The following is a 15,191-nucleotide window of genomic DNA, read 5'->3' on the forward strand; positions in this document are numbered from 1 at the left end:
TTTTCATTAGATCAGCAAACCCTTTTTCACCTATTTAAGTATCCTCGTCATCCATCATTACATGCCCTTTTATGCCCTGAGGTAATAATCATCGCTTAAAAAAAAAGCAAGTGCCAAGGCAGGAGCAAAAAAACCACAGTTTCAGCAGCTCAACAAAGGGTCACCATGCAAGCTGCAAGGCAGCAGACAGCCTTTTATGCAAAACAGAGGGAAACTGCAGAAAGGTGAAACAATGAATTCAGACCCATAAACCCATCCATCGCAATGTTTAGGCTGACACACAAGTGTGCATCTACATGCAAAACAGGGTTCTCAAATTGGGTTCCACGGTGTCCCGGGGTTCTGTGGAGTGCTTTTTAGGGTTCCCTGAGCACCTAAATCCGTTCATGTCTCAACCCTAACCTTTCTTTCACCCCCTTTATTTTGGGACTGATCCCTGCGTAATTGTTCATTTCGCCCCATTTCACTGTACCGTCAGTCATTAATTTAATCTGGTCATTTCTTGAGCTGAGAAGTATCTTTGTGTACCTTTTTGTGTACATGCCAAGCAGGAAGGTTTGGTTTATAGGGGGTTTAACGTCCCGAAGCAACTCAGGCTATGAGGGACGCCGTAGTGGAGGGCTCCGGAAATTCCGACCACCTGGGGCGCACTGACATCGCACAGTATGTGGACCCTGCGCATGCGCACATCACTAATTGCCATTCCCTTCCCCACTGTGGTCCCTGCAGACCCTTCCACACCACGACAGTCAGCCTCCACAAGGAAGAAGAAGATGAGGAAACATTAGAGGACCAACATAATGAAAAGCACACGCCCAGCATGTCCCCGACTGCCAATAACTGAGATGCAGCGTGATGCCCCCGCGTACACTGCTCAAACCAACACTCAAGAATCCCAAAGCAGAAAATTGTTACCCACATAGCAACCGCTGTGCCTGAATATTCCATAACATGTGCATATATGTGTGGCAAGCAGATGGTTTGTGATGATGTGCTGCCCACCCATTTGATGGCACAGTGTGATGAAATGGCCCGTAGCAATCAAAAACAATTCGCATGCGCGCTGTCAGTACACTGTAAAAACCGAAGGTGGCTTGCTTTGCTAGATGATATCGAGTTCACAAGCTGTGGCATGAAAACTGACAGAAGTCTTCCATATCAGACAAATGGGCTAACAGAGTATCAGCTAGGCCTTAGCCTAGTGCAAGGCAACGAGCTTGGATCCTTGTGACTGCTACACCAAGCCACTTACAACGTTACGATTGCTTGCACGTTCACACTAATGTGCCGCTTTGTTGGCTACCACAGGCTTACAAAAGCGAATCACTTTTTCTGAATTAGTCAGCCGGCAGCAAGTGCTTGTCCTGTCATTCCTTTCGTTGCATATATTAGAATTTGTGCTCGCACATTTTCCAGATGTATGTTCCATCAATTAGCCCAGCAGTGATGTCACCTCAGAGACTGCACCGAGGATGTTCCACTGGCTCTTTTGCCATGCGGACGCATTCCCTTCCGAATCGAAGGAAATGTAGAGGCTATCACTGCTGACCTTGCACACAACCGGAAAAGTCAGGTGAAATCAAGATGACAAGGTTATGTGAGACAATGCAAACAGGTAAAGTGCCCATTTTCAGCTTCTGTGAGCTTCTGTGTTTTATGAGCTAGCAAGTGGGTGGTTAATGTGCCCCTGAAAGGACTCCCAATAAAGTTGCAGTATGCCCAGGATGCTAAAGGACGCTGCTTCACAAATATCCTCCAGCAATAATTTTTTTAATGCGTTTTGTGGAAGCCTATTTACATGCAGTCAAAATTTAAATTTCCGCGTCTTCGTGCCATTCCCTTTCCTCTCACTTCCCTGGCCCCACCCACTCTGCCCCTCCGCCGGCGTTGCCGATGCATGCATGGGGGGGGGGGGGGTGCTTCCTGACCAGTCAGAGTGGCCGCGGTCATGGTAGCTGCGTGATGTCTGTAAGAGTTGGAGCGGCAAACCAATGATAACCCCTGGCTGCTGACACCACCTGCATGACATGGTGTATGCCAAGTTTTGTGCCCACCACCACTAGTCCCCGCGAGGTGTGACAGAGGGAATCCTTAAAAATGTATTTTAAATTTCCCGCTCGCTTTTCAGGTCTTGCACGCGGTATGAACGCTTGGTGGCCTGTACTCTACATAATGCATGTATTTTCGAAGCTCGAACAACCTTTTGAGGGATCCTTTAAAGTTTGGGACGCATGAATCAATGCTATTAAATCAGGTCACGTTTCACTTGTTGTCGGCCTTTACGTGTGAAAACATGGCTGTCCATGGCATATAAACCAGTTTGATGCTTCAGATAAGCTTTTGCAAAAAGAAGAAAAAACAAAAGGACGTACCAACTGGCATCGCTGAAAAGCCAGCTTACTCTCCTGCAAGAGGTTGATGGCCACCTCTTCGGAAAGAAAGGTCTCGCCACCAAAGTTCTCCACGGTTGGCGCAATGTTGATGTTGGACCGAGCACCCAGTTTTGCCTGGAGGTCACGCCGCAGGTCATGAATACTACGGGTGAAAAAGAAAGCAAGGAAAGAAATTTTAGAATTTGAGGATGTTTTGGTGCTGCTAAGATCCATGCAGTACTAGGGTTGTGAGAAAAGACAGAGGCATCACAAAGGGAACTTGAGATGACTCACTCACAAACATCAGCGGCCTGGGTTAAGAATGTTTTCTGATTTTATCACATCTTGGTCAACTTTAACTGGAAGCTGGCTCAGGCCGAGTCATATGCAAACGCAACAAACAAATTCATGCTGTCATCATTTTCATGGCTTCCAGCAGAAACAATGTAAAGATCAGTGAATTTTGTTTCACAGATATTAACACAAAACATTGTTACCAGCAGCCGGTTTACTGACAAAATAAGTGCCATCCGTTGCTCAAAGTAATTCTGGTAAAGCTTACAAAGTAACAACCAAGTTGCTAGTAGATTTTACACTTGCTGTGTCCCATTTTTTCCTCAGATGGTTGCTTCCAAAAACCAACAGGATAGAACGACGACGAATAGTGGATTGCTTTCAACCACAGCAGGTCTGTTTCATTCCCGCTGTGCCTTTCCAAAGAAAACTTGCTTAAACAACCGGATGTGATGTTAATAAAAAGCTGCTACAGTGCCTGGTGGTAGTCAGTGTTTTAAACATGCAGGCAGAGAAAGTGTTTCTAGTGCAGTGCACCGGCCAATGCGAGAGTCAAAATTGAGAACAGAGGATCATGAATGGCAGTTTACCATTATCCCTCAAGAGAAAAATATACAGCAGCTGTATCTTACCGGTACTCACCTACGGGGCAGAAACGTGGAGGCTAACAAAGAGGGTTCAGCTTAAGTTAAGGACAACGCAGCGAACTATGGAAAGAAAAATGATAGGTGTAACGTTAAGAGATCGGAAGTGTGCGGAGTGGGTGAGGGAACAAAGGCGGGTTAATGACATCCTAGTTGAAATCAAGAGGAAGTAGTGGCCTTGGGCAGGGCATGTAATGCGAAGGCAAGATAACCGCTGGTCCTTAAGGGTAACGGAGTGGATTCCAAGAGAAGGCAAACGTAGTAGGGGGCGACAGAAGGTTAGGTGGGCGGATGAGATTAAGAAATTTGCGGGAATACGGTGGTAACAGCTGCCGAAGGACAGGGTTAATTGGAGATATGTGGGAGAGGCCTTTGCCCTGCAGTGAGCGTAGTCAGGCTGATGATGATGATGATGATGATGATGAAAGCGAGCACATGGAGGAGAGTGCCACAGCTTTCGGGATAAAGGGTCCTTATGCGCACCCATGACATCTGCAACAACCCCAGCCCCCTACAGCCTGAAACAAGCTCAGAACTAGGAAGTGGCCTTGGTTATTTGACAAATGCAGCTTCTTACACAGACTCAGTTGGCTCCCCCACCCCTTCGGGCCATGGCACCCAAGTGCAGGCGACCAACCATTCTTGGCAGCATTTAAATAAACTGCCATCTTGAGCGTGATGTCGCTGAAAAGTGCATCAGATACTGGTGAAAGCAATGAGGCCCCCTTTTTGTGCACTGTGGCAATGGCCAAGCTCTCAGTGGACAAGCGGAGGATTACAGTCACCAAGAAATTGCTGATGCTGCAGAATTGTGAGCATAATTAAAGCTCTTGTAAAACACGTCTCCTCACACGTGCTCATTGGAGCCAAAGTGCCTCCGCACACAGCACGCAAATGCACTGCGAGCACATCCTTTCGGTGTTCCCTCAACTCTGTTACATGACACGGTCTGCTGCCCCATTAAGCGCAAGCAAAAAGCAGTTTGGGGATTGCATTGGTTATATACTACACTTCGGTTTTTTTTTTTTTCTCCAGTCTCTGAAGGTACAGGGTCGACCTGTATGGCATATCAAACACGTGTGAATGCTGACCATCAGGCATAACTTTGCTCCCCAATGCGCAAGGCAGCGCTCCATGCATCTGAATTTTCCTGCACTCCACATACATGCTACGATGAGGCAAAAACGCCTGGCTAAAGCACCCATGTGGTGCCTGGTAGGAAGCACACCCTCACAACTGCTGTGTAGCAATCAACGGTGCCTAGATCCCTCGCTAGACAGTGTCAAGCCTGAATTCCCTCATGTGCAAGATCCCTCGGCCACCCCCCCTTCCCATAATTTCCTTATAAGACCACAAGGGGGCAGCACTGACCCTCCGAACTGGAACTGTCGCTTGTGGTGGTTCTTGGACTCGTAGTATCGGTTGAGCACAGCACAGCACTTGTCCCTCAGGTAGTGAGTCTCGATGGAAAGGTAGGGGTCCAGGTGCTTCGAAAAAATCTGCCGCGTCAGCTTCTTGAGGAACGCTGGGTCACTGCCCATCTTGAATTTAGACAGGTCAGAGGAAAGCTGCATGGTCCTGGGGCAGAAAACAAAGCACTGCTTTTAGCATCTTCAATAAACGACAATGGTGCACTATTTTATCTTCGCACTGGTGCGTATAAGGCTCCACTATAGTACTGTGCAGCCCTGCGTGCAGCATTGGTTTCAGGGTGACTGCGGAGCAAGTTTATCGAAGACGCCACTTGCAACAAGCTCATAAGGTGTCACCTGAAGTACCGCGAACAGGTTCCATCAAAAAAATCGTGTGGCTTGTCAACAGTGGCAGAAATGAGCTGTCAGTGTACATCAAGCACTGCTCAGCGACTCCGGTTGAAAAACTGACTGTCAGTAAATAAACCAAGATTAGCCCTTTATGCCACCAAAATGACATAACCCAGGAAAAGGTCCATATTTTATGCCAAATATAGTTCACTATAGGGGGCAAGACCTGAGTGAGACAGCCAAGAGGCGAAAGGTAAGCATGCAGTGTACTGACATGCTTTGTGTCGCACCTCCTCAGCTTTCATTTCATGGATCTATCGTGGAGCATGCTAACGATGCAAAACACAGCGCGTCCTGTATGAACTGAGGACTTTGCCACGCAATACTAATACACGGATAGCAGTGAGGGTTAAGCACTGACACTCTTTACAGAAAAATGCCCCATCAAAGAAATTGCAAGCATTCATTCCAATGTACAGGAATTGTTGCTCGTGTTAAACAACAACACACTTTCGAAACGTGTTATTTCTCGGGCAAGAGCCAAATTTAAAGGGATGATTTTTGTGCCTTAAGAGTGATATTTTCACTAAAGTTATGGGATTCGACATTTTTTCCTCGTGACCATGTTCATTTTTTTCGACCAGAAATTTTGTTTGACTGTTCTCCGTTTTACGCTCTACAAGCACAAAGTAAAACATTTACCTTCCTGTTTTGGTGCTATTTCAACAAAACAATTTCAAACTCCACAATTTCAAATTCTGCAGGGAATGCTATCTTCCCTGTGTCAGAAGTGATCTCAAAATAAAATGTTTTCTGATGGTTGATGCAATCCCCTGGCCTTTCACAAGTCCCGTTAGATACATTTGCAAAATTAAAATACTTCCAGAAAAAAAATGTTGTTGAGCCCATCCTCTACCCGTTATATCAGAAAAAAAAAAGCTTTGTCAAGACGTGAAAAAGAGTTTTCCAGAAAAAAGAATAATCTGATAAGTGTGTAACCTTTTAAGATCACATTTTTAACATTACAGTGCAATGGCACACAGCCAAAGAAACTTCGTCCTCAAATTTACAGTACCAACTAGCCTAACGGTCAACTCTCCTAAAGTACAATCTGTAAGCGCGGGAGAAAGCACGAGATTTTTTTGCGATAAATTCCATGGTGGTTGAGAAAACTATACATCGTTTGGCAGGGAATGACCCACCACTGAACACTAAATTGTGCCAATATGAATCGAGACATTTTAACATCTGGCCTAATCTTATAACACACTTTGGTCAGTTGTCGGTCCTTTAACTCAGCTTGCACGCAGACTTCCTGTTTCTTTGCTTTGTCTCTAAAACAACGTTCACTACTTGCATGCCGAAAAACCCGTTTACCGCAACTGTGCCCTCTGCATATTTTTCATTGTCCGGTTGGACGCCTCCTTACACGGCGCTATGGCCTGCATTGTTTCTTTCTGCAATGTGAGCTGCCAAATTTAATAAAAATGTGCCTCGTTAGGCATTCTGTAACGAAACAGCAAGTCTGTGCCGTTTCCCAAAGCGCGCATCTCTCCTTGTCTGCACCTGTCCTCATACACTCTGAAAGACTCACTGCTACGGCTCGAAGCATTCAAATGCAGGCAGTGTTCAGCAAAGAGAAGTTTGAAAAAAAAAAAAAAGTGAAAATACGTACTTTGAGTAAAGCTCATACAGCGTCCTCAGATACTTCTCTGGGTCGCTGCGGTCACTCAAGTTTGACTGAATGTACTCCTGAATAGAAGAGAACATAACAAGAAGAGAGCCTTTGATGCAAAACACAAAAAATTTCACACATTGATGCGTAGCAAATGCTTATTGGAAGCTCAAAACCAGACAAAAGAGCCTTGCGTCTTGTCACAGAGATGAAAAATTCCTTCACATAACTTGGCACATAAGTGATGCACTCCTTTGCATATGGTTAGTGTCACTATTGTATCATGAGATTTTCCCAGCTGAAATGTTGCATTTCCTTGTGATCCCATGAAACACGCAGTTCCAGAAAAATTAAGACTAAAAAAAAACGCTTCCCTCAATATCAAAATCCCCCAAATCAGAGAAAAAATTCATTTCTAAACATTTTTATTGCTTTCAGGTTGCTCAAGGTATTTAAGTACAAGCATCACTTAAGATGATTTGCATATAAAAAACAAAGGAGACATAGATTAACCAGCCATACGTCTCTTGACCGCATGTGTTCAGGGTTGATATCAAACTTAGCATGTGCACAAACACCATGACTATTCTGGTAAAATAATATACATTCCAGTATAATACTTAAAAGCGCTTGCGTCATCGTCTTCTTCCCTTTCTTGTGGGTGCCTGGTTTGTGCTTCCCTTTTGATATGAATAACGTACAATTCACCCAACTAGCCATCTTCCTAAGTGGATGCTGGTCTTAAAACTATTTTGTATTTCTGTCGCAATCCCAATCATAATAGCCAAGAAAGTGTGTTTTTTTTTTTGTAGAGTCCAAATATGCAATTACGTTTTGAATATCTCAACTAGATTATGAGCTATAAGAAATTTTGTGGTTTTAATTGGGCTCTTTGTTGCAGGCCGTTAGCCAAAAAATGTTCATAAATTACTGGAAATATTTACAGCACTGCATCACCCAATACTATGCACTTTGTGTGGTGATGCTGCTTTTACTCTTGCCTCCATGAAAATACATAGGTAAAAAAATGTACGATTAGAACAAATGAAATGGGTTGGCTGGTAATTTACGCAAGCAACTAAATAAGTTTAATGCATAATGTAAAAGCTCTACTCCTCTAGGGTAAATTGCTATCAAGCTCATTTCAATTGCCCAGGGCAAACCAGAGGAACAGCCCATAAGGGAGAGACTGTATTTCTAAAATCACAAACAAACACAGCGTGACTTGAGGTCTGTGTGCACTTAGTGAGTCGCGGGAAATCAAGTTGTAAGAAAAAGGCTCGATCGAGGACTCCAGGGTTCAAGTTGTAAGAAAGGTTCGATCCCGCCGTGGCCGGGATCGAACCTGCGTGTTTTGGGCCAGCAGCCGAATGCCATAACCACTGAGCCACCGCGGCGAGTTGCGCCAATAGATTAATGTAGAAATGGCACATCAATTTTTATTGTCACAGATGAAGAAGAAGTGCTGTAGTGGACGTTCACAGTGGTGTGTCCACAAATGTGGACATGGTGCCTTAATGTCGAGAATATCAAAATGGAATTTTCTGACCTGTATGCGCCATTTTTTTTTTGACAAGCGTCGTATGAAGAGGGCTTACTGCTTAAAGGTGTTGAAAACCATGCTTCTATTAGGAGAGCGTTGGACAATTCAGCGTTGAAGTGTTGTTCGTGAAACTAGTTGATGAAAAAGCAGCTCCAAAGAAGTGCGGCAGACCGAGCAACGAAGGCCTGTAGTTGGTCGCAAGGAACTCTCACAACACTCAGCTGTTGCCGACAAACACAGCACGCTATGACCAGTGTATAAAATCCTAGAATGTAGACTGCATGAATCCGAAACAAGCAACCGTTTTTATGCTTCTTGTCAGTGGTGGTTAGAACAAATGTTCTCTATAGTTTTGAAAACTTCCCTGCGGTTTTTAGCCAGAATCATGTTATAAAACCAGATATGGCGAAAAATATATACTGGGAAGTACTATACAAGGGGCGGATGAAAAAGGGAAACCCGTACTCTCACACCACAAGTCAATCCAGAGCTGGCCACTCAGCTCCAAGGTTACACAATAGCAATCAGCACATTCATAGAGCCTGGGAATCGTTTATTTAATGTCTCTGACATAAATTGAGCAAACAACGACCTTTAAAAACTATTCCTCCCCTGTGTAAAAATCCATGTGTAAAACAGGCCGCAAGCCACTTTCTCTCTCTCCCACTCCATCTGTGCTGAAATCGCTTCAGGCCCCTTTGGTGGAGCCAGACTCTAAGCACTGCCTATGATGGAAGCAACCATTGGCCCTAACATCCAAATGCATTAAATGCACAATGGTGCAGACGTTCACTGAAGGCTACACATCCAAACGCCGGATTCAGTGCTGAAAATATTGAATTTTCCTCTTCCTGTCGTCACAGAAAGACTGTTTTTGTCTGTTTCGTAGGTCATGAACTAGAGAGTAATTCTCTGACGCACATATTCTCAACACTAAATATTTACTTATGTCTAATGATGAGTTAAAAAAAACACAAGAAAATGTAGCAGTGTTTACGTTCATTTAGCAGCTTTGAGATGCTATGTCCACATATGTGGACGTGAATAAAATGTGCTCAAATGTGAAAATTCTTGCGTAATTTATTGCACTTCACTTCCACCTGGACTACTGATCGCGACTTACACAAGAAAAGATTTTTTCTTTCAGCAGTTTTAATGGGTACCTGAAGGGGATAATGACAAAAGATAGAAGGCGAAGAAGAAGAGAACAGTGAAGTGGATATGGAACAGAATGTTGACATGGCTTGTAAGGATTAGGGTATTTATAAATAAAATAAATAAATAAATGCAATCTCGTGTTCCAAAAGTTGCACCCCAGTTACACATCATAAGCTCCTGCAGCAAAAGCTTGACAAATGCACTGGGTTCCGCTCACAGGTGTACCCATGGCAATGCACTGAGGGCTGCAATGACTGGACACGCACTACTGAAAGGTTCACCAAACTGCAGACCACAGGTTTGGGGTTCAGTTCAGACTTAAGCCCAGCTAAAAAACAACAAAAAAAATTAAAGAAAGGTGCAGGGGAAGGAACAAGCAAAAAAATACACATACACAATGGAAGTTAGTGCCTCAGTTCCTGAGATTACTGTCATGTGGATTGGCGTCCACACAAACGAGGAGAAAGGAGGTTGGAGTAGGGGAGGGAAGATGCACACAGAAGAGGTGAATGCGAAATCTGGTGCTCCGATTAGAACGTGCAGATGTTGATGGGAGACAAGTGGTGAGGAATGAAATGAACGTGTCATGAGGCACTGGTACGGGTGTATAGGATCTTAATGTCTCAAAGCGACAAATGGGCTATAAGGGACACCGTAGTGGAGGGCTACGGATTAGTTTCGACCAGCTGGTGATTTAGACTGCACTGACGTTGCACAGCACACGGGTGTCTTTTGTGTTTTGCTTTCATCAGAATATGGCCGCCGCAGTCTGGGTTAAGCCCATGCTCTCGGGGCACAGCAGCCAAATGCCTTAACCCCCGAGCCACCGCAGTGGGGTTGTGACGAGAGGTGTAAGCTGCTGCAGGTGTAGACCGCATTGCAAGATGGAGCAAAACGAGGGAATCTGCCTCTAGCCAAGTGTAGGGTCACTCAAGATAATGCAAACATTCGATGAACCTGCTGGGGAAAGGGGAAAAAAAATATTTCTCCAGAAATCTCAAAGACGATTGAAAGGAGAAGGAGACACACCCATGTATGTATCGCAGTGTACGGCCTGAGTTATCCTCTCACCTCTCAGCACTGCACTGAGCAAAAAATTTCCTACAACAGCTCGAAGGGAAAATGGACGCAGCTTCATGCGGGCTTCTCCCCTGCAGCCGAGGTGATGCTGTCAGGTCAAGAAGACACTTCCACCCTAGCCTCCAGAGTGGTAACAAAGGAGCAAAAATGTACACAAAAAGTCAGATGACCCCCAGGCTTTGCAAAGAGTCATTACGAGTGAGCTGCTCTGTCAGCTGTGCTGTCATGTGAGTTGCGAGCTGTGTCTCCATAGTGCACGCACCAACTACCAGCTGTTACTGACATTTGCGTTACGAAGCAGAAACTGTGCTGTCAGTTTTTCGTTTCATGTCCTTCTGTCAATTTCTTTGCACAATTAGTAAGGTGTGCTGTCCTCAAACTGCAATCTGCCACAGTAATGCACTAACAATCCGCAGCGTTGTGCAAGTAGTACATTCTCCCCTCCTGGCACTGTCTATGTGAGAGCAATAGGAAGCACAGGCTTTTTTTTCCAGCACGAGCAGATGTGCAAAGGGAACAAGAACGAGGGGACCCACCTGCAGCTTCCCACTGTAGATGTTCGACACAAACTTGCCCATCACTTGCTCTGGGTTCATGAAGACCTCTTCAATCACCTGCTCACTTCTCTCACAAAGTGGCAGAATATCAGCAAACATGTCCTTCTTCATGAATGCACCCTGCCAAGGTAGTAAGAGCACAGTTAGCGACAGCATGTTAGGCTTCCGAGGGAAACGTGAAGCTATGAGCGCATACTGAGGCTCAGCAGCCATTCTGCTTACCATCTGACTCTCGTCAATGAATGTGTCAATGCAGTTGGCATAGCCCTGTGAATAGAGAAAACACACAGCTGCACTCATCACTGTGGGGCAACTTCGTTCATCATGTTCGTGACAATGCCATGCTAGTCTGTACTTAGATGTGTTATGTTCTGTTTATGAGGTCTGACATCCCAAATCAACTCAGGCTATAAGGGACACTGTAGTGAAGGGCTACGGATAACTGGGGTTCTTTAATATGCACTGACATCACACAGTACATGGACCTCTAGCATTCTCCCTCCATCAAAATGCGACCATCGTGGCCATGATCAAACCCACATCTTTCAGGTCAGCAGCTGAGCACTATAACCACTAAGCCACTGCGGCAGCTAGCTGGTATAGAAGAGCAAGACAGAATTACCGACACAAAACAACTATTATTTATTTATTTATTTCAGAATACTGCAGGCCATTGCTTGGCCCAAGAAAGTTGTAAGAGTGCACAGAAAGAACAGAGATGTGAAAGAAACAAGTGGCCTCAAGGAGTGCAACTTTTAGTTAACTATTTTTATTCAGAGTGCATTTAAGGGCACACAGAATCACAGGGGCAGCAAAAGTAAAAGAGACAACCCTGCATGTCGCTTACCATGACATAAGCAGTATTCATGATGTCATGGGGGCTGCCACCACGTGGCTCAGAACTACAGCTTTTAAAAATTAATATTAAATCTCAGGTTTTGTCCAAGGACTCGAATACAGTGAATGCAGGAAAGAATGAAGCACTCTTTCTAGGCAGTACACCTATTTGCCCGCAGCCTTCTGAATGGTTTCACAGTCCCTTTAAATATGCATGTCGGCTTTGAATAAAAGTCAACTGGAAGTACTGTTCCATGTGTGTACGTGTTGCTTTCATGCGTGCTGTCATTCTGCACTCTCACAATTTCCACAAGTTATCAGCTACACTTGGTGACAGTTTCTTCTGGCAATGAAGGGAAGTCGACAGGGGCACAGTGTCCATAACTGTGTCATTCCACCAAATAGTTCAGTCTCAGTCTCATGGCCTCGTTGCTGGGTGTGCTGCACTTTCCACGGTGCCTTCACACCATTGCTGGGGTAGCTGACATCATCTATTGAAGCATGTCCTGAGTGACTTAGCAAGGCAATGTCATCAGCGAATCGCAGATTACTTAGGTATTCTCCATTAACTCTATCCCCGACTGTTCCCATTTCAGGAACGCACCCAATATATGCATTTCCACTCTTTGAAGGCTGTGGTTTCTCAAATGACCCCAAAACACACTAATAAGAACAAAGATTCTCACATACACTACATGTGCCCATTCCAAACTTCAATATACAGCAGTTATTCCTGCACTAAAAAAGGGATACACCAGCTAAAAAGCATTCAGAGAAACACAATCAGATTTATTTTCTAAAAATATAGAAGGTGCGATTTCCTGACATTGCTGACGAAACACCATAACATCTCTTTACAAGGGACACACAGAAAGATTCGTCAACTTCAGTTCTTCATACGACTGTGTGTTTCATAAACTGAAAATACCTCTTCTAAAATATATGAGAACTCTTGGTTCTAAGACTTCTAGACATCAGCATAAGTGCTAATACATATTTTTGTTTGAATGAATGCTTTGAAGGAGACAGGGTAAGTGAAAAATCTAAAAAAAAAACTTTTTTTTCTTTCGTTCCAATTCTCAAAACACATCCCCTCCTGCATTTTTTTCAGTACTAAACTGCTCCCTGCATGATATATTTCAATCTAAAAGAATTTTCTTGAAAAGAAGGCAGGAAGCGACCACACCCTCTTTTTTGTGAAAGTAATGCTTTTCCTGCCTTTTGCAACCACAACTGAGTTTCCCTTAGTTTAGCTGAAGCAAAAGCTCATCTGGTAACAACATCACAGCTCCACATTAGACTCTCAGTTGTTCAATGACGGCACAGAGGAAGGAAAACTCGGGAGAGGCCCGAGCCGGAAGTCACGTGTTTCGCAAGGACTGCTGGGAATCTCTGGCCAACGACGCAGCCAATAGTAATGCTAGGCGCAGCGACGTTGTCTGCTGCATTGCAAAAAAAGTGGCATAACCGGCACTCCCAAGTTCTTTCCTTCCTCTACAAATGACGGCAACGCAGTGAAAGCCAAAGCTCTAGGGGCCTGTGGGCTGACCTGAGGTCGCAGCACTAACCGCTCGCTGAGAGAAGTCAGTTGACACCAAGCTTACTTCGCTGACAACACATACGACAAGCCGGGGAAAATAAATGACAGGCAGAGGAGTGCTAGGCTGAGTGGGATGAGGACTGCTGAAGAAAAAAAACAATAATAGTTGAATAAACAAAGACTTTCGAATAAATAGGCTGCAATAAATTGGTCAGGAAATGGCACAGTCTCTACGACACCTCCTTCCTTCTCTACTGCACAAGTTTGGGTTCACTAATGCTGCCATTTGCTCCGTAACGGTGAACTGCACAAGAAATCTGTTTCTTTAGTGTGCTGTTTTTGCGTGCGTGTACAGTGTAGTTTGCTAAATGTTTTCATCCACGATCAGATGTTGTTTCCTTACAAATCGTTTGTAATTAGGTCGTTTGTGCCTGGCCCTATAGTTTGTGTATTGCAAGGAGCCAAAAGTGCTGGCCATTGTATTTTCTGCACAATGTCTCATTTTCCTTTCTTTTTTTTTCTGCTTTTTTCTTTCTTTTTTTTCCCTACCCAACTGCTACTGAAGCAACAGAGGGGTTGGGAGCTTCGTCAAGCCGCAATTGCGGCTTTTTTTCCCTTCTCCTCAGCCATGTACCTGACTGAAAAATAAACCTTGAATTCTTTGCAGTGAAGTCGCCTTTTACTTTCTAATCATTAATCTCAAAACAAGGTATTTTGCTACAGAGGTACCATCACCTTCGAAAGCAGGCAGAATACAAGGCCAATTTTTTCCCCCTGTATATTAAACGTTTATCGGCTGCGGCGTGCACCCCTCAATGGTGACCGTTTAACTGCGCTGTGGTAGTAGGGTCTGAAAGGAGAAAGAAACTCCACTCTGCCCTTTTTACTCAACACATAAATAATGAATGTCCCCGGAATATTGATCAGGCCTGCTAGAACTTGCCTACAACAGGAATGAGAAAGACCTTGGATAAGAGAACAGACCGGCCCCAGTGCCCACCAATGCAGACCATGACTACACCTACCCTGAAGTGTGACAGGACGGCCGCCACCTGCCTCATGGTCTCCTTGTCCCCTTCGTGGTGCGCTCGAACGAATTCGGCTATCAGGGCTTTTTCAATCTCATTGTACTTCTGGGCGATCCTCATGCGAGCCTTCTCAAACCTGGGCAAGACGAGTCGCAACAATCACAAACTTCCCCCAGTGGTACAGGGGGAAACCAATAAGCAGCTAATCTGCATAACGGCACATTCAGATATAAAACCTAACACCAGGAATTCGACGCTGCAAAACACCACTTCATTGCATGCTACCCTGTAAATAAAAAAGAAAGTGCTTTCAAGAGCCAAATTGGTTCCGTAGCATTAATATGCTGCCAGAAGTGAGTTTCAAAACTGAAACTGGAGAAATTTATTAATTCATCAAGCTTACAATTAATGTCATACCAGAAAAATGACATTTTTTTGGTCAGCAGCTCATTTTGTTTATTTTGGCCAACATCAGTGCTCACTGTTGCCACTACATTTTTATTACTTTAATATTAAAGCATAAAATATAAGCACCCATCCAAAATGTCGACCTAGACATTTATTTATTATATCTTGACAAGATGTGCTCAAACTTATTCAGCTACAAAGATATCTCATGATTGCTCTTAGCTTCTACAGCAAGAGCCGTTTCACAGAGCCCTCCCTAAGCTGAGCTTCTGAGTGATCAGATCACACAGCT

The 15,191-nt window shown here is 44.3% G+C and overlaps 1 protein-coding gene across 2 annotated transcripts in view; it reads right to left on the bottom strand.

The window, feature by feature from the left end:
• The window catches only part of Sec10 (Exocyst complex component Sec10), a 40,817-nt gene that overhangs the window by 14,875 nt on the left and 10,751 nt on the right, over window positions 1-15,191 (bottom strand). For both annotated transcript variants that reach the window (XM_089561775.1, XM_089561773.1), the window contains exons 5-10: window positions 14,489-14,627; window positions 11,309-11,353; window positions 11,066-11,206; window positions 6,749-6,825; window positions 4,682-4,888; window positions 2,373-2,535 (exon numbers count right to left, since the gene is read on the bottom strand). In XM_089561775.1, coding sequence (XP_089417901.1) covers window positions 2,373-2,535; window positions 4,682-4,888; window positions 6,749-6,825; window positions 11,066-11,206; window positions 11,309-11,353; window positions 14,489-14,627 — 772 coding nt within the window. The remainder of the gene's footprint in view (window positions 1-2,372; window positions 2,536-4,681; window positions 4,889-6,748; window positions 6,826-11,065; window positions 11,207-11,308; window positions 11,354-14,488; window positions 14,628-15,191) is intronic.

This window comes from Amblyomma mixtum, chromosome 9 (assembly GCF_055824585.1).
Source record: "Amblyomma mixtum isolate Tamu chromosome 9, ASM5582458v1, whole genome shotgun sequence".
Taxonomy (NCBI): domain Eukaryota; kingdom Metazoa; phylum Arthropoda; class Arachnida; order Ixodida; family Ixodidae; genus Amblyomma; species Amblyomma mixtum.